We start from the raw sequence: 24,880 nt of genomic DNA, 5'->3' as shown, positions 1-24,880 counted from the left end.
AAAATCAAAATCTTCTTGTTGCTGACCTTTACTTTGTTGTGTTTGCATGTTATCGTTATTGCTTTCTTCTGTTAATGTGCTTGAAACCTTCTCTGTTGTGTTGTCACTTGTTTCTGCTGTGTTATCATTTGTTTCTGCAGTTTATGTATCAAGAATTAGAAGAGGTTACTTTTATGGTTACTAGAAGAAGTTACTTTAATGGTGTTACTAGAGGGGGTTACTAGAGGGGTTACTCAGCGGTTACTAGAGGGGTTACTTAGCGGTTACTAGAGGGGTTACTGTAAAATGGTTATTTTTATGGGGTTACAGGAGGGGTTACTGAAGGGGTTAATACAGGGGTTACTACAGGGGTAACTTTAATGGGGTTACTGGATGGTTTACTGAGAGGGGTTACTAGTACTTTACTGAGGGGTTACTCAGGGGTTATTAGAGGGGTTACTTTGAAATGGTTACTTTAATGGGGTTACAGGAGGGGTTACTGAAGGGGTTACTAGAGGGGTTACTTTGAAATGTTACTTTAATGGGGTTACTGAAGGGGTTACTGAAGGGGTTACTAGAGGGGTTACAGTAATGGGGTTACTGGATGGTTTACTAAGGGGGTTACTAGAGGGGTTACATAGGGGATTACTAGAGGGGTTTACTACATTAATTACTATGGGGTTACTATAGGGGTTATTACATTGATTACTAAGGGGGTTACTAGAAGGGGTTACTTTAAAATGGTTACTCTAATGGGGTTACTAGAAGGGTTACTAGAATGGGTTACTTTAATGTGGTTACTGGGCGGGTTACTGAGGAGGTTACTAAAGGGGTTATTATGGGGTTACTGAGGGGGTTACATTAATGAGGTCACAGAGGTATTAGTTAGTGGCTTACTAGAGGGGTTACTAGAGGGGTTACGTTAATGGGGAATAATTTAATGGGTTTACTTAAAGGGTTACTTAAAAGGTTATTAGGGGTTATTTTGGGCTTCTAGGGGTTACTTGGGGTTCTAGTGGCTACTTAAAGGGTTACTAGGGTTTACTTAAAGGGTTACTTAAAGGATTATTAGGGGTTACTTGGGGTTACTTTCTAATGTTTTTCAAGATTAGGTATTTCTAGATCTTTCATAGCAGAAAATTTAATATGAATATTTGAATGTATTTACCTTGGTATTCGATGTTTTGTAATAAGTGTTCTTTGATTTCTCTAATTTTGTTTTCGATCTCTAGATTCATCAATGAATCTCCAATTTCTTCTATTTCCATTGATTCTTGTGAATCTGGAAAAAGTTGTTCTTCGTCTGCCATAGTACAAAAAATTTTGAAATAATTAATCAATCTGGAATGAGTGGAGCTAGAAATTCTGGAATGAGTGATGTGAGAAATTCTGGATGAGTGAGTTGAGAAATTGCGGCGTGTTTGTAGGTTTGTGAAATGTGGCAGACTTTAATAAAAATTTTGGGCTGCGCGCTTTTTGGGAGTTTGGGCTCCGCATTTTTTGGAAAGTTTGTTAACTCTGTTATTTTGGTGTTTCCCGTTATGCCGCACGGTGTGGCTGGGGGCACCAAAAACGCGCTGTATGATCAATCAATCTACCACTATTTGCTATAATTATTTGTAAATTCCATGCAGTTAACCAACGTATACAGTAAAAAGTTGACTGACAATTCAAACCAAATAATTAAATTAACGAAATTTAATTATTTTGAAAGTAATTCCTAAAATGAGTACATATATATGGTTAGAATATTGTGTGTAAGATTTCACAATATTGTACAATTTTTTATATACGATATTATGTGAATTTATATGGTTGGCATATTTTAAATTAGTAAAAATAAGCCAGTTCAGTAAAAATAATTTCAGTTCAGCAAAATTAAGGTGAAGAGAACGGGACGGGCTTGTTCACATTAACTTAATTTCAATTCAGTTCAGTTCCAATTAGTTTAGTTCTCAGTTTAGCTCCTAATTTCCTTCTCTCATAATATATTCAGTTCAGCTCCAATTAGTAAATGTGAACAGACCCTTAGTTAGTTTCCTAAGAAAAAAAAAAAAAAAAAAACTGTTATGAAATATCGTGTGGATGACCATTATGCTCGTTATATCATTCCATAATATTCTAGATATAGGGTTTATTCTTATCTAAACATATTTGTGGATGTCCATCTTGTATCACTCTAGAACTTTCTAGAGTTTAGGATTTATTATTCTCCAAGTAAACTCTATCAATTGTAATGTATATATATATGTATACCTTCATCATATAAATATAAGTAGAATACACATTTCAATTCCCTCTCAATCTTTATATTTCTCCTTATGTTACAATAAAAATATAATTTTCATTAAAAAAAGCCAGATCTTTAGAAATTAGAAAATGAACTTTTAAGTGGTCTATTGTTTTATACTCTATACCATATTATGAACCATTTCCATATAAAATGCTAGAAGATTTCAAATTTCCTTATTAACACCCCTCTTTTTATTTAATTTTTCTTAATACATAGGAAATATTATATATATATATATATATATATATATATATATATATATATATATATATATATATATATATATATATATATATATATATATATATATATAATTTATTATACAATATTCTAAAATACATTTGTATAATGTCAATGATTGGTCAATATATGGAAAATCTTGCATATAATCCATCAATGGATTTTTTTTTAATTTAGATTATTAATTAAAAGTTAGAGGGAAAAACAACATTAGTTATTGATTGATCATCTTTTATCCTTTTATGGAAATCGTTCTAAAATCAATCAATAACTTAATACTAAAAGCGAAATCAATGATGACACATGTCATTCATTACTTAAAAATTTTCCCTCCAATTTTTCTTTCCTTTTTTATTTTTTTATTTCATCAATTTTCCAAGAAAAATATTTATAGCCTGTAATATTCTCTTAATGAAATATTCTTATACGGGTAGGTTTTATATTAATTAATTTTTGTAATATTCTCCAATATTTCTATAATATTCTCATACTAATATTTTTATAATATTCTCATGTTAATATTATTATTAGGAAAAGCCTTACTTCTATATAATAATCTCATACTAATATTTTTTTATTTTATTATTATTTTTTTTATAATAGTATTTGATTTTTCATTATGTTACTTAGTTGACTTATCAATAACTTAATACTAAAAGCGAAATCAGTGATGACACATGTCATTCATTACTTAAAAATTTTCCCTCCAATTTTTCTTTCCTTTTTTATTTTTTTATTTCATCAATTTTCCAAGAAAAATATTTATAGCCTGTAATATTCTCTTAATGAAATATTCTTATATGTGTAGGTTTTATATTAATTAATTTTTGTAATATTCTCCAATATTTCTATAATATTCTCATGCTAATATTTTCATAATATTCTCATGTTAATATTATTATTAGGAAAAGCCTTACTTCTATATAATAATCTCATGCTAATATTTTTTTTTTATTATTTTTTTTATAATAGTATTTGATTTTTCATTATGTTACTTAGTTGACTTATATATTATAATAAAAACATAGGAATAACTCACTTTTTTTTAAAAAAAATTGATTTTTATATATAGAAAAATAAAGTTAAAGTTAATTAAACTTGTATAAACAAATGCGTATGTCAAAATTGTATCAACAAAATAGGGATATGATAAGGTATATAGTATGGCTTCTAAATAATCAATAACCCCTAATTTTTTTTTATTATTTTTTTTTTTTATAAAGTCTAACGCATCAATAGCATTTACCCTTTACATGCATCATTGTATATAAAAAAAAGGTAAAATAATTTTTTTTTTTTTTTTTTTTGAAGTTTATAAATGTAATTCTTTGTTAATATATAATTGTTAAATTAATGTTAATGTTATAGCATGACACGGAACTTAAACTAGTTACCAAACTATAGGCCTATATTACAACTATTACACTTTCTACTCAATCCTGGCATCCCTCATATTTCTCAGATTTACTTCGTTCTTTTTTAGTTAATACGTTTTGACTTTCAACACTTTTACAAAACATATTTTAACTAGCTTTTGCAATTTATGCTTATGAATAAAAAATAATCAAGTGTGACATTTTTTTTTTTTGGAAGAATCATGTGTGATATTGTTAAAATCATCTCAATGTATATTTTCATAATATCAACTTTCAATAAATTTTACTTATTCATAATTAAAATTATTAATCATTGAACTTGCGTGTTGTCAAGCGTGATATAGGAAACATATCAACTAAAATTGAGCGAAGGAAGTATTACATCAGTAGATCGTTAATTTATTTAGCAGAACTAGTGTATGCAGTCAATTTACTTCCCTTTCCCTCACATACTTCAGGCTTACATATGGTTTGAAATCAAGCTTGTGTGAAGCTGCTACAGCAGCAGGGAGATAGAGGCAGTGGTGAATGTGTGCATGACATAAATCATTTGTCAGAAGCTAATCGAGGATTCAAGATGGGAAGTTCGAGTGATCCATATTTACATGGAAGGAAACCGAGCAGCGGATTGATTGACCAATTGCGGCATCTCTCAAGACTCAATTGAATATCATAAACTCCGGATGAACTTGGGAAGATACTTCAAGAGGATGCTAGAGGGGGTAGCAATGCCCCGTTTAGTTCCTGCTTAGTGTTTAATTCTTTTATTTTTATTCTGTTTTGTTACTTTCTTTACTGTTTTTTCTTTTTTCTCTTTGGATGTAATATCCTCTCTTGGATCAAAAAAAAAAAAAAAAAAAAAAAACATATGGTTTGAAATCAATATACTCCGTAGCTTGTTAATCGTTGTAGTCATGGATGTTCGCATGTTATAGACCTTATAGTAAAACACCAGAATGGTATAATTGCCAGAGTATGGAGATAATTTTCTACTCCCTCCGTTCTCTTTTGTTCTTGACGTTTGGAATTATACGCTGTTATTAAGAAATTGTGTAAATTTGAAGTAAATTGTCATAAATTCAATCATTAAAGGCACAATTGTAGTTAAAAAGGGAATATTGTACATGTGGGGTAAAAAGAGTAGGCAAAAGTAGAAGAGAGATGAGAGAGAAAGTAATAATAAGTATTGAAAACCAATTAAAATATTATAAAAAGTACATTTAGGTCCTGTTCTCTTCACCTTAAAAAAAATAATATTAAGTAAAAATAATTTCAGTCAGTAAAAATAAGTTCAGTTCAGTAAAATTAATTTCAGTTCAATAAAAATAAGTTCAGTTCAGTATAATTCAGTTTTCTTAAAGAAGAATTATAACAGAAAATCAGTAAAAATAATTTAAGTTCAGTAAAAATAATTTAAGTTCAGTAAAATTAAGTTCAGTTCAGTAAAAATAATTTCAGTTCAGCAAAATTAAGGTGAATCAAACAGGGCCTTACACATGAAAAGTAGATGGCAATTGAGTATTTAAATTATGGAAAATGTTATACATAGCCCTTAGGGCTACATATAAGCATTAAATTTACACTTAAAAATCGTAAAAAATTAAAAAAATCATCAAAATATAAACACTAATAACACTGATTTACGCGTGTTTTTGTCATAAATTCCTAATTTTATACAATTTCCAAAAGTATATTTAATGCTTATATATATATATAACATTACCCTTTAATTATAAAGCAAGGGTAATTTTGTCTAAAATCAATGACCTGAAAAGGAAAGATGTAAAGAATAAAAAGGAACACCCTAAATGGAAACGTAAAAAACAAATGGGAATGGAGTAAAATACACTTCGTATATTTATATGATCAGATAAACTAAGCCGGAATCAGCTTCGTATTTACCGGATAAGAATTTCAGAAGGGCACAATCATATTACAGTAAAGTTTACAGCACTAATATTAATGAAAATTTCCAAACATCTGCATATAAGAAGTCATGTATGCTCCACAGTGAACATAAACCCAAGTCTAAACTATAGAGACAAGTTTAGCATATACCTAACAAAATTGTGTGAGTAACGACTTAGCCCCAACAGTGCTCCCGTCATTTGAATTGCAGCTACGACGACTCTGGTAGCCTGGAGAAGTATATATTCAAATTTTGGTGTATTTCGTGATATATATCCACCATTTTCACGATGATAATCCCTGCTAAGAGAAGAGAGCAAAGAATAAGCAAAATATTTCTCACAAACAAAATATTATACTTTCTGGCAACTTATATACCTTAATTCACCCAGATAACTAGATTTTCACCCTTGAATAAATCAACTGGCAGTGAAATTAAGCAGAACATCTAGGAGCTAGCTATTACTCTGTAAATAACCATATGAACCTAAAAGTTGAAAACAATAATTTTTTTTTTTCATAAAATTCAAAATAAATACCTTGTACTAGTTTTGGAAGCATTTGTATTTTACACTTGCCATCATAATTCATAACAATTTAATTAAACGAAGCAGAGCATATGTGATCAGGTTGCCAACACTCAAAAGCTCAAAGCAGAAGAGCTAAATATAGCTTAGATGCTTAAGCAGTTAAGCTGGCTGCATGAAGTTAAAGTGAGAAATTGAAATTTGAAAACAAGCAGCATAAAGAATGGGAAAATAGAGATACTTGACCCAAGACCAAACTGGGGAGCAAATTATAACTAGAGACTTGAGGAAAAAAATTGAAACAAACACCCAATATTATATGGCTTTCTGCCATTAGAATGGCATATTCACCAACAAAACATGTACTACGTATTTCCTAACAAGATCACACATGACTATTTTTGTATATATCAGTATGAAAAAATGGCCATAATTCACAAAGTTTAATAAGAAAAGAGGCAAAGTACAACTAAAAAGAGGAAATCGTATATTTTTTTTATCAGAACAGAAATGACTCAATGTCTTAATTCAGTACATCTAATATAAAAAAGTACGTATTATTATACTATCAACCACTTTCAGAATACAGGTAATTACATAATAAAAAATTATCATAACAATATAAGGAATCAGCAAGCACAAAAATCAAGATTCAAGAACATAAGAGCATTTGCAGGAGTGAGGCTGGCCATCCAGATTCCAGAATACACAATCACATACTCCGTATAATACTTCAGTTTCTCTCTATAATGTTATTTTTAATATAGTAATGGTTTAAATTTGGCTTTTCCAATGTATATTTTTTTCCAGAAATTAAGTTGCAACGATAATATCAGAGATCACAAGCCACATAAAGTTATACACTCATACCAATCTCTCAACATAATTCTCTGTTTTTTTTTTTTTTTTTTTTTTTTTTTTTTTTTTTTTTTTATGGTTTTCTTACAAACATTTTGAGGGTGGGGGGAAAGAGGGGGGGGGGGGGGGTAGAAGATAGAAGATAATGCACTGAATATGTTATACAATACAATAAGAGAGAATGCCATTAATGAAGAGAGCAAAAGATAAAGCCCAATAAGATAAATATTATTACCACATGACACCGGGATTGAAGATCAAGTCTGTTGTACTACTTGACTTGAAAGTGCATTTAAAATCAGGATGTCATGCTGAACATCTCACTAATTTTTTTCTTCAACCTCTCTACAGAACTTTGTACCTGATGCTGCTGTTCAATGTTCATGCTGCTCATCATGGAGGACTGCTTCAAAGGAAAAGAACAGGGCAATTAACGTGTTGTGCCAAGAGTCAAATTAAACACTACTTAAAGTTCAAAAAGCCTCAGTTCCAGCTTTAATAGAAGCTTAAGCCTCAATTTTAAGATGAAAGGCGACACTGTGGAGTACAATGTAACAAAGGAGTCCATGATTTCAAGAGATCAAATGCAAAAGCAATATTATCCTATCATTAACCCCTAAATTCAGAAACTAAGGATTGCATTTCTCAAAAACAGAAGGATTTCAAGGGTTGTCCTATAAAAAAAAAAGGAATTTCAAGAGATGAAAGTCATAAACAATGCACAAACCTGTAGTAAGAGTATGCTCTGAAAAATGTTATCAATTTCTGTCTGGCATGTAGAAAGAACTGTTCGCATTTTGCTATCCATGGACATCATTATAAAAATGGAAACAAGAGCTCTTATTTTTCTAGGATGATCTCGTGTAAGCTGAGTGTCTCTCAAGAAAGGTAATTCACCAGATTCACCAACCAAAGATACCATTCTATCAAGTAGAAGTTTACAAAATGTGGAGCTTCTATCCAGCAGAAAAAAGCAAGGAAGGAGATAATCGTGCCATGCATAGAAGTTACTGGATGCCTTTTGCTCCTCCTCGGGTACCGGAAACAACTGCATAAAGACCATAAACTCAAGTGAGCCCTCATATAATGTTCAACAATCGACTAGTAACCATTGAAAACAGAAGTTCACAATACCAGAAAAAAAATTATCATCATTATCAGGCATATAGTGTTTTTGGACTAGGGAATTTCAAGGAAATCTAGAGGGAATTATTTTCAATTATACTACGTAAAGAATAGAAAAGGGAGCGGGATAGGGATAAAAAGGGATTCATTTTCCTTCTTTTAATAAACTATGTCTTTCCACTATTGTAAAGATCTGCAAGGAATGTAAGATTTAAAAACTTGCCAAAAAAATATGTTCCAATGGCCTAAACAGTATTTATGGCCTAAATACACATATCATGCAGAAAAGAGCACATATAGAATCTGATCACCATTAACAAACCACAAAAAAAAAAAAAAAAAAAAAAAGGAAAGAAAAAAAAAGTGGAGATAAATGTAAGTCAAGATGGAAGCTTGGAGATGTAATTATCTAGATGGAAGACATCCAAAAGTGCAAAATCATATAATAATCATATAACTAATATATAAAGCTAAACTTTTAGCCAGGTGACGAGACAACGACACTTGGCGTTCCAATTTTTCGTCAAGTATCGTGTACGCATGATAGAGTTATATAGAATTAAATTTGTAGGATAAAAAAGTTAGTTTAGAATTTTATTAAATTTTAAGATAAAATTTTTAATTTAGAGTTTTATTTTCGATAAAATACCAATATTTCATATGTACAAATTGAATTATAATTTTATTCAAAAAATAATTAGATTTTAATGCTCATAAATTATCATATAATTTTTTTTTTTTTTTTGTATCATAATATTTTTTTGGAGCGAACGAATTAGTTCAAAATGTACCACATCCATCATTTATAATAGGATATTTTGTGAAAAACTAACTTTTAAACTTTGAATTTTGCGAAAAACTACCCTAAAAACAAAATGTTGTAATTAACTACCTTATAAAGTATAAAATATTGTAATTAACTACCTTATATTATATAAAATGTTGTAATTGACTACCTCCCACCGGAATAACACATTTGATTTTTATTTTCAAGTATTGAACATGTCATGTGAGGGTCACATGACCCTTTAATGACTTAATTCTCCCCTTTCTCCCAAATTTTCCCACTTTATACCAACTCTTTTCCTTAACAATACGATTAATCATATTTTAGATTGTTTATTTGCAACCCCTTTGATAATTATATGGGCTGAATTGGTGTAAAGCGGGAAAATTTGGGGAAAAGAGGGGGATTAAAGTCATTAAAGGGTCACGTGACATGGTCAACGTCGAGAAATAAAAGTCAAATGTGTCATTTCGGTAGAAGGTAGTCAATTACAACATTTTATATTTTATAAGGTAGTTAATTACAACATTTTGTCTTTAGGGTAGTTTTTCGCAAAATCTGGAGTTTAAAAGGTAGTTTTTCACAAAAAAATCCTTTATAATATATTCTAATCAATTAAAATAATATACTTCACAATCTAATGTAATTTTATTACTGTGTGTAGACCTGTCAATCGGGAGGTCGGGTCGGGTCACGAGTCATTTCGGACATGGTCAAAAAATATTTTTCACCAATATTATTATTATTAGTCCTACTACATTACACATCAATTCCTAAGTAATTTTGTATCAATGATATGTTTTAAAATTTGACATATAGATTAAAAATTTATCTTAAAATTTAATAAACAACCCGGGCATCGCACGGGCACAAAACTAGTTAATATATAAAGCTAAACTTTTTGCCAGGCCACGAGTCAACGACACTTGGCATTCTAATTTTTCGCCAAGTGTCGCGCCACGTTGGATATATTTAGATAGACTTCATAGGGTAAAAAAATTAGTTTAGAATTCTATTTTCAATCAAATTTGGATAGAATTTTAGGGTAAAATTGTTAGTTGAGAGTTTTATTTTCGATTAAATACCAATATTTCATACGTGTAAATTGAATTATAATTTTATTTAAAAAAGAAATAGATTATAACTTTAAAAAAATACCAATATTATTATTAGTCAATTAAATGACTACTACATAGTTTAAATCGTCATAAAAACACATCAATTTCTAATTAATTTTGTATTAGAGATATATTTTGAAATTTGACATATAGATTAAAAATTTATTTCAAAATTTAATAAACAACCCGGACATTGCACGGGGCACAAAACTAGTAATATGATAAGAAAAAACGAATGAGTTCACACATGCAGCAGTGACAAAAAAGGCTTAATCAATTTTTACAATCATGGTCAATAGAAAAAAGAGGTATGCCAGCAAAATGTGACAGTTCCACAAGAGCAACTTTCACACAATTTTGAAAACATAAATGGAATTTTTCAAAAAAAAAAAAAAATCACTCAATACAATTTTGGACAGCAAGCCAAAAAAAAAAAAAAAAGCCACAAGTGTGTGCATATAGGCATGCCAATTGTGACAGAATAATGGTGAGGTTAAGGAGCAAGAGTGAAACAAAATAACACTTACAAGTGCAACATCAATCATGTAACTCAACATAATATCACCAAGTTTAATGATGCTTTTCTCTGAAAGTCTTGTCGGTCTGGAGTCCACAGTTATAAGCATCCCCATTAATGCACAAGTGTTATGAATAGGTAATTTCTGTGACTGAGGAAAAAAAGATACAGTCAAAATTCCATGAGAAATTACACCAGTTGTATGGATGAATCAGCATATTCAAAATTAATACAGTTTGGATAGTCCACTAAAGAGTAGGGTTAATATAAAAGACTGGGACACGGGAGAAAGAGTAAACAACAATGAGAGCTACTCAAAAGATGTGAAAAAAATTAGCCAACTCACTATATGGTCAAGAACAACATCCTCTAATATCTGAAAAAGCAGTGATGGATCTCCCATCTGACTTAGGAAACAGCAGACACGTCCAGTGACAGATCTAAAAGTTGCTAGATTAGCCTCCTTCAATATTAAGCTACAGGTTTTCTCTGCAATGACAAGGCAAAAAACAACAAACTGTATTATATTGATTGAATAAGAAAAATAAATTGTCATACACGAAGAAAACCAGACAAGAGTCACAAGACATCCTTAATATTCAATGAGAAAATAATAAATCAAACCCTGATGATGAATTCCTTCTTTAGATAAGAAACATCACAATTAACAATTGCTACAAAATTCATCCCACATTTTTTCTTTCCATAGAGAGCCAATTCCATGGGTTCAAAATTACATCACCCACCCCCAATGGGTACCTCAGATTCACCTCTGTGTTTGATAAAGGCCATGTACATGTGAATCATTTTACTAGCAAGGGTCACTTTAACAATCCTTTCCACTGAAGCTACTATTCACCTTGAGGCTGCTTATTGTGTTCCATAGGAACTGAATTTTCAACTCTACCGTCTTGATCTTACCAGATATTTCATATAGTGAAAGTTAATGGCAACGGTAATGAAATGGGTACATCACTTACCAGATATTTCATATTGTGAAAGTAAAGTGACCAAGAAACTGATGTAGTCAACAACATGGATGTGACCAGCGTTATAAGATGAATGTAGGACTTCTATGATCCGAAATAAGACAGAGGGCTCCAAGGAATGAGCTGAATCAATAATAGAAAAAAATATTTAAGCACAGCAGCCAAATAGCTAAAAAGGAAAGATTTAACTTCCCTCCCAAATATCAAGATTCATGGTTTAAGGCTCCACAGAAGACGACTACTCATGAATTAAGCTAAACTATTTCATCCAGACACTGTAGCAAGCAGCATAAATAGTCTCTTTTGACATGCTCCAATGAATCTAGATATAATACTTCCTCCGGTCTTTTTTAATCGCAACGTTTGGAATTTTTAATTACTCACACACCCTTTTGATCGCCTATTTTTAATTAATACATTTGGAAAAATAGTCATGAGAGATTTTGTTTGATGTATACTTTCAAAATAGTAAATTTATACAATTCTTACTAAAAACATAATTCAAGTTATTAATGGTAAAAGATATGCATTGCAAGCGTGAAATCCTCAACATTGCAATTAACAAAGACCAGAGTAAGTACTGAACTTCAATGTATAATACCACATGGTACTACCAATTCTATTGTTTCAGGTGAACTTATATTTGACATCAATTTTCTAGCATACAAGATAGAAATTGCTTACATAAGCAGCATAATGCCAGTGAGGCAAGTAATTGTCCTTTCAGACAAGAAAAGTAATAGAGACAGCAAATGGAAAGTTCTTGAGATTCTTTGGAAAGTTCCATAAAAGGGCCATAAGATATATGACCTGCAATACAAAAAGAATATGATCAAAGGACAGCACAATATGCTTGGGGTAGAGGGAAGGGTTAATACCGAATCTTAAAAACAAACAGAAGAAAGCGGCGGAGCAAATGCAAAAAAGATTGACAAGCAAGGAAAGGAGATGAACGTATATGAAACACATTTTTTTAAAAAAATTGGTATGAACAATGAAGAAGCCAAAAAGGAATATAAAATCAGAAAACTATATAGTACACATTAAGATTATCACTCCTTTCACTATGGCTACACCACATCAATCCTAGAGATGTAATTAATCTCATCTTAATAGTAAAATTGCTGTGACCACCTTTTAGCAAATTGAAAAATAAAAGGAGGTGTGTCCCTGCAATCTCCAATCATCCTGTTTATCAACAGAGCCAATTAGGGTATAGTATTAAATGAATGCTTTATTTTTTAAATACCACTATCTTTAGTTACACAATTGAGCACACCAATGATTGGAGGATGAAACAGTCAAGTTAACAGACAGTTAGATAATAATTAGTCTAAAGTATAAATGTAATTCCTCTCGCTCATCTTGTTATCCTATTTGATCCAAAGACCAAAACATCACTATTGATGATGAAGATGACACCCGCAAAGAAAAGAGAAAAAGAGCTATGAATTCACCATTCTCTGATTTTATGCAGTAATACTTTTGCAATTCATCCTGTAGTTTGTCATATTCCACTGCAAGATCGCTGTTTGACAGTCCAATTTGTCCTAGGCGAAGCAAAAGATGCAACACTGCCTGTCAAATTGATACGATGACATGTAGGGGAAAATTAAGTCATTATGAAAGCCAAAAAGAAACATGAAGCCATTATTTGTGATATCTACAAAGGCAGGCTGTGCTCATACACGGAAGCTTGATGGCCTTTTATTGCTAATTGAATTCAGAAGCAGCCCAATCTCGTGTATCCAAGTCTTCTGACAGTCCAGTATTTCTTTATCAGCGGCATCTGAAAATAGGATTTCTTGTTTCTGCAATCAGCAAAGGTGGCTTTAGCATGGTTATCACATAGTACATGGTAATCCAAAATCAACCGTTATCATCATGACACCTTAAGGTTAATAAAATTAATAAGACGACCAACTTCAAAATATTACCTCATACAACCAAAGGGCGTGAGGGAGGAAAGGAAAGGAAAGGAGAGAGAAAAAGATAGCGAATGAAGGGAGGTGCCTACATGGAGCCATTAATGATTCATAAGAGGTCAAGGACTGTTTTGAGAAGGATCCCCCTCTAATTGGGATTGCTATGAGTTAATCAATAGTTTGATCCTTTTAAAGAACGTTGATAGTTGGGACTGCTAGTGTCAATTTTCCTTATTTTATAACTGAACCATGATGGCCAATTTTGTATCTGTGGAAGATATTGACCAACAAATATTTTCTGTTCAGGTTCCTTCAACAGCGCCCCCCCAACCCCCCCCGGGGTTTTCCCCCCTTTTCCATCTTCATTCTCACAAGTCACAATGACACATAAAATTAGTTTCCTTCAACTCCCCCCCCCCCCCCCCCTTTTATGTCTTCATTCTCACAATGACCACATAGCTAAGCAACTGATCCTTACTCTCTCTATCTCTTGTCCCCTCCATCTTCACTCTCACAGATTTCACATAGTAAAGCAACTGATGACAAAATAGTAAGCTTTTCTATCTTCACTGTCACAGTTTTCACATTAAAAAGCAGTTGATGACAAATCTTTCTCTTGTTGAGCTTATTAGAAATATATATATAAAAGAAAAAAAAACAGTTTCTGCAGTTTATGACAGTAATTTATATTATCCTTAAGATACCAGGATGATAGTCCTCTCCACCACCCTTCTGTTTGTATAAATTATTTTGTTAACAAATATAAAACCATAAATGCAAGTTTATGATAGCTTACAAGAACAAGCATCTCTTCAACAGCTTCCAGGCAAGCCATTTTTAATGATGATTCAGGACTGCAATTCCCAAATGCTGTAGTAAAAGCCTGCAATTTATTTTAAATAAGTATACATAAGTGGACAAAAACATTATAGAATCAGACAAGGTTAACTGAAACAAAAACCATTTAGAACACTGTATTATCCAGATATCAGGTATGATGTCAAAAATCATCATGAGTCACGAAACCAATATATTTTTCAGCAGACGATAAATAAATACTTCCTCCGTTCTATTAATATTGCAACAAGGATGAAATTACGCATTTCAATGCACATTTTATATGTTAAATATCTATAATTGTATAAGAGTAAAAATTATAAAAAGTTGATATTGTGAAAGTATTTTATGAGACGAATCCAACAAGATCTCACATGATTATATTTTGCTTAACGTATAAATCATATTATAAGGTCAAACAAGAGTGATGAATAGTGCAAAAAGTCCATTGTTGCAATATTAACAGAACGGAGGAAGTATTGATTATCCTCTTATAGAGTTCAACAACCATACAACTATACAAGACACTAAGACTATTAATAATCTTTAATTTGAAGTAACAGCTTGTATATGTGATTCACCATTGTGGAAAATCCAGATAAATAAATCAGCTTATAGGTGATATCTTTTTTCCCTTACATGAGCAAGAATACAAATTTACAAGCAGAACCTACTCCCATTTATGTAGCTTGTAACTCTCCATTTTGGTCAATAAATGTTCTCTTTCCATTGCACATATTTATCCAGCTAAGCTAACAGGAAAAAGAACATTGATCCTCTGTAGGTCCTATTTTTCCCCAGCCGAAGTAGGCTGGAGATATACGAAAAGAGAGACACAATAAAACACCTCTACACTTATTAAACCATAACAGTCTCAGGTAAGAAAAAAAAATCTATGATTGGATAAAAAGTGGAGATGTCCTCCAGCCAACATAAGACAAAGATAGAACAGCCCTGAGTGATTAGCCAAAGATTTCTAAATGTAAGTGTTATTGCTCTTAACAGATCCAAGTCATAAACACAACTCTCATACCTGAATGGCATTCAGATGGTCATCATAGAGTTCCGAATTCATAAGAACTGGTGCCACAAGCCCACAATCATCATCAACAAAAAATTGTTTTCAGGAACTATACGTTTGAAACCCAAACCACCCTTGACCTATCCCAGCTCACAAAATAACATCTGGTCTCTCCTAACCACACTACAGACTGAAAAAATTATTTCATCAACTTTACACCTATAAACCACAACTATAGAATTCCAAACAACTTGAAGTAGACTATTCATTACCAATTAAGGGGAGTTTGGTTTGGGAATTTCAAGAATGGGAAAGGTAATCAACTATCTTAATTCCCTTAAAAATGTTTGTTTGTTCAGTTTTTCCATCCCCTTTACGCTTACAATTCCCCAATTTCCTTCATAATTCCCCCCCCACCCCCCTTCACACAGACAAATACACACACACAGGAATAACTCTTACCCCTAACCCTTAAATACCCAACAACCTTTGATCAACATAAGAGTGATGGAGTTGGTATCGGTGGAGAGAAGAGGAAGGGGGTGAATAACTCACACAGACAGCACATTATATCAAAGGGTAATACTTTCCTTTCCCCCTTTATCCGTTTCAATTTCATTCCCTATACCCCATCCAAACCAACATCCCCTTATTTCTAATTAGTTCAAGAGTTACATGACCTACTTTTCTTTTACAAGAATTATGTCCCATGTTTCCACCTTAATCTAGAATCTCAACTAGTATTGCATTGGTATCAGCACTTATGTTCTGATTTCTTTTACAAGAATTACAAATTTCACATAAGTGACTATATAAGCACTTACATTTTTATTATTTTTATAAATGGCTTTACACACTATAATAATTAAATCTGCCTTCCCTTGTTATTTCATCAAGATGGACCAGATATCATTATGCAGAAAACAATCCTTGGTGCATATTTTTTAAGAAAAAAAATAAATTCGTACAATATGTCAATAAAAAAAAAAAATCATAGGAAAACATGGAAATATAAATTACATTGGAATCACAATATCGACGATTCAGCAGACCACTGAAAATTCCAATACATCCACAAGGTAATGATGTACTTCCCCTGTTTTCTTTTATTTGCAACACAACCTATAGGCACGCTTTTTTAGAAGTTGATTAAAGTAGGTAACGAGCAACTTGATCAAATAATTTTAACACCAAGATTAGAGATAGGAGATGGGTTAGGTATTACGGGTATAAATTATTTAGATTAATTTGTATGTTTACATTACTATATCTCTTCCTAAAAGCGTGTGCCATAGTTTCTGAATTTATTAGATCACATCTTTTTACACAAGAAGATGCCTGCCAAGATCTTCAAAGTCATTGCCATAAGTTTTGGAATTTAGTGGAATAAAATCAAGGTATGAGCGAGGGAACAGACCTTTAGAAGGTGATGATCTTGGTCATCTACAGTTGATACAAGGTATGGAATAAAAGGAACCAGAGAAGGCAGTTGCTTGTCATAAAATGCTTTATCGGAAACGTTACTTCTATACAACTGCAAGTTGAAACCAAAAACATGTTACATAGTAGATAAAGAAGAGAAACATATAGCAATAATCACAATATCAATTTTCCAAGGATGATAGGCCCAAAATAATATGAATAATAGAGATACAATTGCCAGAAGAAAAGGTCTATGAAGTGACTAATGGGTCGATGACTGTAAATCCACACGAGAATAAACTCGTTGAATAAGTTGGCAGTAAAGACAATAAGGGCGTCATATGTCATCAAAGCAGCTAATGTCCATTTTGCAACGGAATAGTTAGGGGAAGGCCAGAGAAATAAAGTAATTTCAAGAACCGGAATTTAACTTGAACTCGAAAATATACTTCTGGCAGATATACCAAAGTCAATCGTGTTAGATTCTCATTAAAGTTTACCAGACTCATCATCACATGATTTCTACAACTGTGATAACTATGCTATTCTACAGAGAAAAATAAAATCCATCAATTATAATTATCAATTGTTTTCTGTACATGCCACATCCATTATCCCATGCAGATTATTGATTCATGTAATAAGATCTGCCAGAAGACTCAGTATCATATTCAGGGTGTTTATTTTAATTTCCTAAAAACAATTATTTCTCTCTCTATACATAAGAAAAATATTAATAAACACAGCAAAATAAGAGAAGACAACAAAAGGACACAGTCTTGCAAAGAATTACTTAATAATTTTACAAAATAGCCCAGTTCCTTTGTATCTCCCCTGTTGTATAATCTAGAAAACCCCAGCAGCCTTAGCCCATAAATATACGGTAGCAAAGTTAGTTTAACCCACTGTAAAATTGTGTTCTCTTCCCCTATAATAAACTACTTTAATTAAAAAATTTACACGTATTAATCTTATGTGGTATAACATTTCTGGTCTAGCCTGATTTGATGTAAATATTTGAAGGACACACCCAAGCTCAAAGATGTTGTATTTTCATTCTCCAAATGCCCCTGTCCGGCTTCCCCTTAAGGCCTCAAAGTCAGTTCACTACCCCCACATGCAGAATCTGTAGCCAGTCATATATTATTTGTCGAGTTCAACGAATATGTAACAAGAGAACAAACCTCAAAAAGCCAGTCTTTTAAGAAGCTCAAGAACCTTTCGCACAAAACAGGAAGCGGGGAGATGTATTGGTTGAAAGTAAAGAATATTCGGGATATTACAGCATTTAATATGTAATATCTGCGATCATAGTGATCATCCTGTCAACCAAAAACAAAAAGGTGAATCAAATAACAACCACAACCACTTATAAATCCAGCAGCTAGCATGATTAAACAAGTTGCATAGGTAGCAATTATTTTCCATAGGACAACAGAGGTCATACATATAAGACATGCATATAAGAAATTCTTCTTTAAATCTTTCAGGGGAGAACACAAGAAGAAAAGCAACCTCAAACTTTTATAGGATATTATCTTCATGCATAATTCTATGTTCAGAGGAACACAAGTGAAAAACCATGAAAAGCAAGCAACAATATCATGCAATGAAAGTACAAAAAGCAAGCACATTGAAAGAATATACATACAAGACACTGTTCTTAGCAATGTCACCTTCACCAAGTTAGATTATAAGAGATGAGATGGAATTTATGTCTCGCCTTATACAGCTAATAGTAAATGCACAACTAAATTATTATGGGAATGAATCATGGGCCCAAAAGTGCATTTCTTCATTTTATGTGTTCTGTAGCATTCATAATAGTTGTAGCAAATGATATTCTCACTCTAGGTATTTAGTTTCGTAATAGTAGTCTCTAGCTTTCCAAGTTTGTTTCGTAATAGTAGTCTCTAGCTTTCGAAGTTTGTTTTAGCATATATATACAGCTTAATCCCTATGTTATTCCTCAGTTGTGTTATCTGACTTGAGAATTAATCGAGATTTTTGGAAGTTCACCCAATCACTATGAAGATGAGGATGGTCAGATTCTCCACTTTAGAGCAGATAAGATGGGTTTGAATCCCATACTTAACACTTAGTCACTTGAACAAAAGCACTTGGAGAAGAAATAATCTAACCAGAAAACTAAGGAATTTTGAAATTTCTTGATTTTAAAGCAGTCCTGACTGAATTTCAATTCCAAAAAGCACTAAAATAGTCCAAAAGTGAATTTTTTTCACAATACTTTTACCTTCTTCTATATAGGTTCTAGTTTCTAGATTATTACGCAAGATTCCTAGCAAGCAATTAAAATTGGAGCTATCCTACTTTCATCATCAGAATATCTCAAGTAGAATATTCTTATTGGAAATGATGAGGATGCAACTCCACCAGCCTATTCCGAAAACAAAATATTCAGGATATCATGCAGACATCACAACAGAACATGTTTTGTGTAAGTCATGAGGATCACAAAAAGTATGTAAGCACTTATAAAAAAAAAAAGTGAATACCTCCTCAGAAACAGCACGAGTTGGTTGCATGGGGAAAACAGCAAACAACTTATCCAACAGAAGTAAAGGGAACTTCTCATCCTGTGCATGGATCTCTGTGCTTGGATTAGAGGACATAGAAGTATGTACATCTTGTTGATACTTGCTGATTCCATACACCTTGTAACGGACAATTAGATCTATGCTATGAAGTGTAGATTGCATGCAGTCAAAAGAATGTGAATCAAGTTGAGGTTGAGAGTAGGCCTCTGACATTAAGCCATAGAAGCAGTTGACGAGAACTGGCACAAGATCCTTCAATTTGCCAACGATCAAAATATGGCCTACATTGAAGACATGACAAAAAAAAAAAAAAAAAAAAAAAAAAAAAAAAAAAAAAAAAAAAAAAAACTTTTTTCAAAATCATTACTTTAATTAGAACACACCACTTTCTGACAAGAGGTTCAAAAAACAAAATTGCCAACGCGGTGCAACACATAAGCTCATCTTGCAGTGGGATGGCAGGATTCAAATTCAACCACAAGGCCAAGCTGAGAACAGTAGCACATCATGTCATCAATTCTATCTATTAGATTCTTTTTGAAATCTTTTCCTCAAAATCCTATCCAAAGCCAGCATGTGGACATAATCTATAAATTATTATTAAAGTAATAACCGTGGGGGACACTTGAAGTAATTATGTGAATATTTTCTCTCCAAAACGACATGACATATAGTAAATGAAAACTTATCCTCTTTTTTTAGCTATAAATCTCTTTTTTTTTTTTTTTCTTTTTTTTTTTTTTCTTTTTTCTTTTTTTTTTTTTTTTTTTTTGAAAACAATAGAAAAGACATTTTCTTATAAACAACATCTAGGCTCATATAAGAAGATGAGAAGCATTTTAGACCCTAAACGCCAGTTGAATCTGAAAAGCATTCTCCATTGAGTCTGTTAAGCGTTATATATATTCAATACACTAGTTAAGCATTCTGCCTAAACACCAGCATCTCTCTCTCTCTCTCTATATATATACTAGTTAAGCATTCTCCCTAAACACCAGTTCTCTCTCTCTCAATATGTTAAGTGTGATATATATTCAATATACTAGTTGAGCATTCTCCCTAAATACCAGTTCTCCCTCTCTTTCTATCTATCTAGACACTAGTTAAGCGTTCTCCCTAAACACCATCTCTCTCTCTCTCTCTCTCTAATGATATCTTTTCTCTCATAGCTTAGAAGGTGGTGCTTTATCAGGTGGTACAGGGCCATGACTTACTTTGTGGGTAGTCAAAAGAGTCAATAAGTGACAAAGATAGACAAATATTAAGCACAAAAGGCAGATTATATAAAAGGCATGAAAAAATTTTCTTGCAAAACTTCCTTTTGTCACTTTTTCATTCTTGTAGGTAGGATATAAAAGCTGCGACTAGAAGACCTAGTCATATATATCCAAATAGGCAAAAAATTTGAGTAGCTGAAGCAGATGAAAAGTAAACCAAAGATTCTAATGAACTAAATGCTTTGCAAAAACAGAAACGAGAAGCTTGTCATAAATTGCTGTATCAAAATTCAACAGGCGATATTTTGACAGTAAGCCCAAAATTTTAATGGTGTAAGCACTATGATCTAGGGATTGGAGGAAAATTTTAAACGACAAGCTTTAATTTCCTATAAGAAATAGAGAAGTACCAAAGAAAAGAAGAACTAACGAAACCTTTAAGAAATATAGCCACAAGGGACAAAAATGAAAATGCAACAACAATTTTAGGGCTTAAAATATTGTAATGAAAGATTTTCTTCGTAAGACCTTAGAGAAACAATATAAAAGTAATAATAATTTGTTTAAGAATAAGCAGAAATATCATCAGTGAAGCAGATACCGATAAGGGCAACACAGTATACAAAACAAACAGAATTGTCATGAAAATCTGTAAAATTTGAGTATGTCACCTAAGTCAAGAAAACACTATCATTTTTTAAGTTATCATCAAACACTGAGCATTGAGCAATTGCCTCCAAATGCAGAATAGATATACAAATTGAAAACTACTGGTTATCAAGCGAGGCATACAAAATTTTATGACCACAAACAAGAAAGCTTTTACAGCACAGGTAAGCATTGTTTTTCAATCATCTTTATTCATAATAACAGTTAATTAATTTGTACTTATTTCTTAAGCATTTAAAAAAAAGGAAAGATCAAAGCATAGTATTGAGAATCATTGCATACCAGTAGAATCATTAGGCATGTCTCTCTCAAAAGCATGCAACACTTCTTTTTCAGCATTTGTCTGCATCATCATGAATAATTTAAAAACTGATTCTCTAAAGACAGATACATGGTAAGAGTTCAGATTTGAAGTTATAAAGGCTGACTGAAAATAGCAGTAGAAGGTGCAGTTATATGGCCAAATATGATAAGTGTTTCATGCAAATAACAAATAAGTTCAGGAACGTATTCATATCAATCTAAAGTCTAACGTTCATCTATGGGACATGCCTCATCTAAGATACTACATCCTCATTCAAACCCACAGCACTATAATGACACCGCACTAAATTTTGCAATCACAGCTTCAATCAGAATTAGCCACAAGTCAAGTCTCATCCCCCAATAATATATATCATCTAGAAACAACAAACAACATGGTATCCCATCATGTGTAGAGCCCTATAAATTGTGTAGAATCATATCATTGGTAGAAAAGGCTTTTCCATACTCCTTGTGTCAACTTTGGATGCAGCACCAGTATCAACTCTTGGCTAAAGCACATTAATGCCTGTCATTTAAAGATTAACTTTCATCTGTACTTATTTGCTTTATATAAAAGAGAAATCTACTTTAAGGGGCCGTTTGGTTCGCAAAGGGGAAAGGGAATGATTTAAAGAAAGGGAAAGAGTGGGAATGGAAAGCAATTCCCTCATTGATAATAGGTTGTTTGTTTTACATCAAAAGAATGGAATGAAGTTTGAAAACAACCGCACAGCCAACAAGGGCAACAACCAACTCCGATCCAAGCCTCCTACCCCCACAGCGGCGCCAAGCTCCCCCACCCCCCTTCATCGGCCCCCACCCTCTCTTCCGGCGACGCTACTCCCCTTTCCCTGCAACACCGCCACCCCTCCCTCATCTACCGCCGCACCAACTCCATGGGTAAATGTGGATGTCAACCCTCTCTCTTTTTTTAGGTAATATTTTGGTAGATCTAGAAGGTTGTATGTTTTTAGATTGTTATGTGTTGTTTTTTTGGGTATTTGGAGGTTGTTTATGGGGTGGTTATGGTTTCTTATTGAGATGGTTAGGGTTTTTTGGGTGGTTTTGTGGTGGGTGTGATGATTTTCGTGGGTAATTGGTAATGAATGTGGTGGGTAATCTGACGGATCTGGGTATTTTTGGGGAAGATTGTATTTTTTTCCGGTGGATTTGGGTAGTTTCGGTGGTGGCTGGGTGGTGGCATTAGCGCGCCGGTGGTTTATTGGCGTCTGAGCAGTGATTCTGTAGGTGTATGGGCGGTAGTTGCAGTGGTTAGGTGATAGTTGAGGTGGTTGGGCGGTGGTGTTGGTGGTCGGTTGGTGTTTTCAATGGTGGTCAAGGTAGTTAGAAAGTTGGTCAAGGTAGTTGGCTGAAGAGGATTTTGGGGGTTTGAGTGATTCCCTTGGGGGGGGGGGGGGGGTGGGGAATGAGAGTAGAGGAAAATGGGGTAATGAGAGGGGTAAAGGGAATGATCGATTTTGTCTATCAAACATCAACAAAGGGATTCATGGTAGTATTCCCTTTCCCTTTGTTGAATACCCCAACCAAACGGCCCCTAAGTAAACAGGTGCTTGAACAAGGTCACATGCACACTTCATCTTTTAGGGGGGGTTTTGTGCTCTCTGTTGGAAGTCTGCGTTACTAAGTTGAAGTCCTTAGTGCAATTTTCCTTGGTAACCATTGCGAAAGTCAGCATTACAAAATTGAGACAGTATGAACAAATTTTTTGGAACAATGAGTTTGAAGACCATGGATTACTGACTAGGGTTACAAATTAACTAGGAATCTAGGATAAGTGAATCTTTGGACTAGCCCATGGTTTCATTACTTTTGTTCCTCTTGTCTCTTAGGCCCTTCTATACTAAATAGAATGGCTGCATTGCAAAAAGATATAAGTGAAAGATACTGTACATCTGGTTTGTCTGACTGCATACAACGTCTGTGTCAAAGATTTCATTAATTTAATGGCTTAAGAACCAATACGGAAAGAAAAAAAAAAAAAAAGAAAAGAAAAAGGTTGAATCGCAAGCTCGTTTCCTGTAAACAAAAGCTTTCCTAAGACCTTGATAGATAAAGCCATACAAAGGACCTAGTAAGATCTGAATTTTATTGATTTAAGCAAACTACGGAAGTACAACATCAATGTATTAAATTAGAACACAATTCTCATGAGCTCTAAAGGTCAAATATTTATCTGAGTTAAATAAGAACAACTGCTTTCAGAGGTCAATAACTCCAAATTAAGAATATGATTTTACTGAATTCAAAGGTATTCTTCATGTGATTTTCAAACAATTACTAACGGGGGGGGGGGGGGGGGGGGGGGGGGAAGGAGGGAGAGCAGATCATTATTACTCGTCTAACAAAAAAAGGCAAAGTTTAAATTTGAATCAGAATAAAAAAAACAATATTGGCAAGAAAAAAATAAAATAAAATAAAAAATAACCAACTCTTTCTAAAAAAAAAAAGAACCAAAGGTTAGATGTTTGAAATATTAATAATAAAAAGGATGGTACCTGTCCAGAAGAATGAATTTCTTTTCCATTTGATGGCAACAATGACAAGCAGCGCACCAGGGAAGAAAGAGCAAACTTGAGTTTGCTTTTCTCCTCCGAAAAAAATTGGTTCTTCTGTAGTAGATCTGTATAATTTTCCAGAGCCTGCAGTCAATCAAGAGAGCAGAACATAAAAAGGGCAAAAAATCAAAGACCACACCGGGATGAGAAAAAATGGGGAGGGAGATGAGGAAGAGTAGAGTTAGAGAGAGATGTATTATTGTTTTTTTTTTTTTTTTTTTTGAAACAATGTATTATTGTATTTCTCATGGAAAACTACTGCCCAAAGCTCAAATACAATACAACAAATTATCAAAGTAAAATAAAACCCGTCATGGACTTATGGTATATCTCTGGTTTCAGGATTTCATTATGACATTACAGTCATAGGCTTACATGACTCCTACAGGCTACAGTACTATGAGTTGATAGGTAGGTTCATTTGGTTCTGTCTTCTCAACACTCTAATCAAGGAGAGCAATGGCAATTTTCTTTTCTTGATTATTTTTGAAGATACAAGTTAAAGAGATGCCAAGGGAATACCATCCCGTCCACCCATATATAAATAACACAAAAGGAGGGCTAAGAGCAAAATGATGCATGCCTTCAAGCTATCATGAGGCAATTCATTTAACAAAATCAGAAAATCTCAA

The 24,880-nt window shown here is 32.8% G+C and overlaps 1 protein-coding gene across 2 annotated transcripts in view; it reads right to left on the bottom strand.

The window, feature by feature from the left end:
• Window positions 1–5,366: 5,366 nt before the first annotated feature.
• LOC145583792 (uncharacterized) overlaps window positions 5,367–24,880 on the bottom strand; it is a 30,154-nt gene continuing 10,640 nt past the window's right edge. Inside the window, exons 6-20 of one of the 2 annotated variants that reach the window (XM_081640772.1) lie at window positions 24,189–24,332; window positions 21,649–21,709; window positions 19,439–19,761; window positions 18,107–18,244; window positions 16,918–17,034; window positions 14,439–14,525; window positions 13,406–13,528; window positions 13,175–13,295; window positions 12,402–12,527; window positions 11,709–11,840; window positions 11,075–11,217; window positions 10,739–10,879; window positions 7,909–8,229; window positions 7,417–7,584; window positions 5,367–6,099 (exon numbers count right to left, since the gene is read on the bottom strand). In XM_081640772.1, coding sequence (XP_081496898.1) covers window positions 7,480–7,584; window positions 7,909–8,229; window positions 10,739–10,879; window positions 11,075–11,217; window positions 11,709–11,840; window positions 12,402–12,527; window positions 13,175–13,295; window positions 13,406–13,528; window positions 14,439–14,525; window positions 16,918–17,034; window positions 18,107–18,244; window positions 19,439–19,761; window positions 21,649–21,709; window positions 24,189–24,332 — 2,082 coding nt within the window. In that variant the 3' untranslated portion in view covers window positions 5,367–6,099; window positions 7,417–7,479. The remainder of the gene's footprint in view (window positions 6,100–7,416; window positions 7,585–7,908; window positions 8,230–10,738; window positions 10,880–11,074; window positions 11,218–11,708; window positions 11,841–12,401; window positions 12,528–13,174; window positions 13,296–13,405; window positions 13,529–14,438; window positions 14,526–16,917; window positions 17,035–18,106; window positions 18,245–19,438; window positions 19,762–21,648; window positions 21,710–24,188; window positions 24,333–24,880) is intronic. The other variant, XM_081640767.1, reaches the window with a different exon arrangement.

The sequence above is a fragment of the Chenopodium album genome, chromosome 2, assembly GCF_948465745.1.
Source record: "Chenopodium album chromosome 2, dcCheAlbu1.1, whole genome shotgun sequence".
NCBI lineage: Eukaryota > Viridiplantae > Streptophyta > Magnoliopsida > Caryophyllales > Amaranthaceae > Chenopodium > Chenopodium album.
Note: the sequence above shows the minus strand (reverse complement) of the source record. Positions and strands in the feature narration are given on the sequence as shown.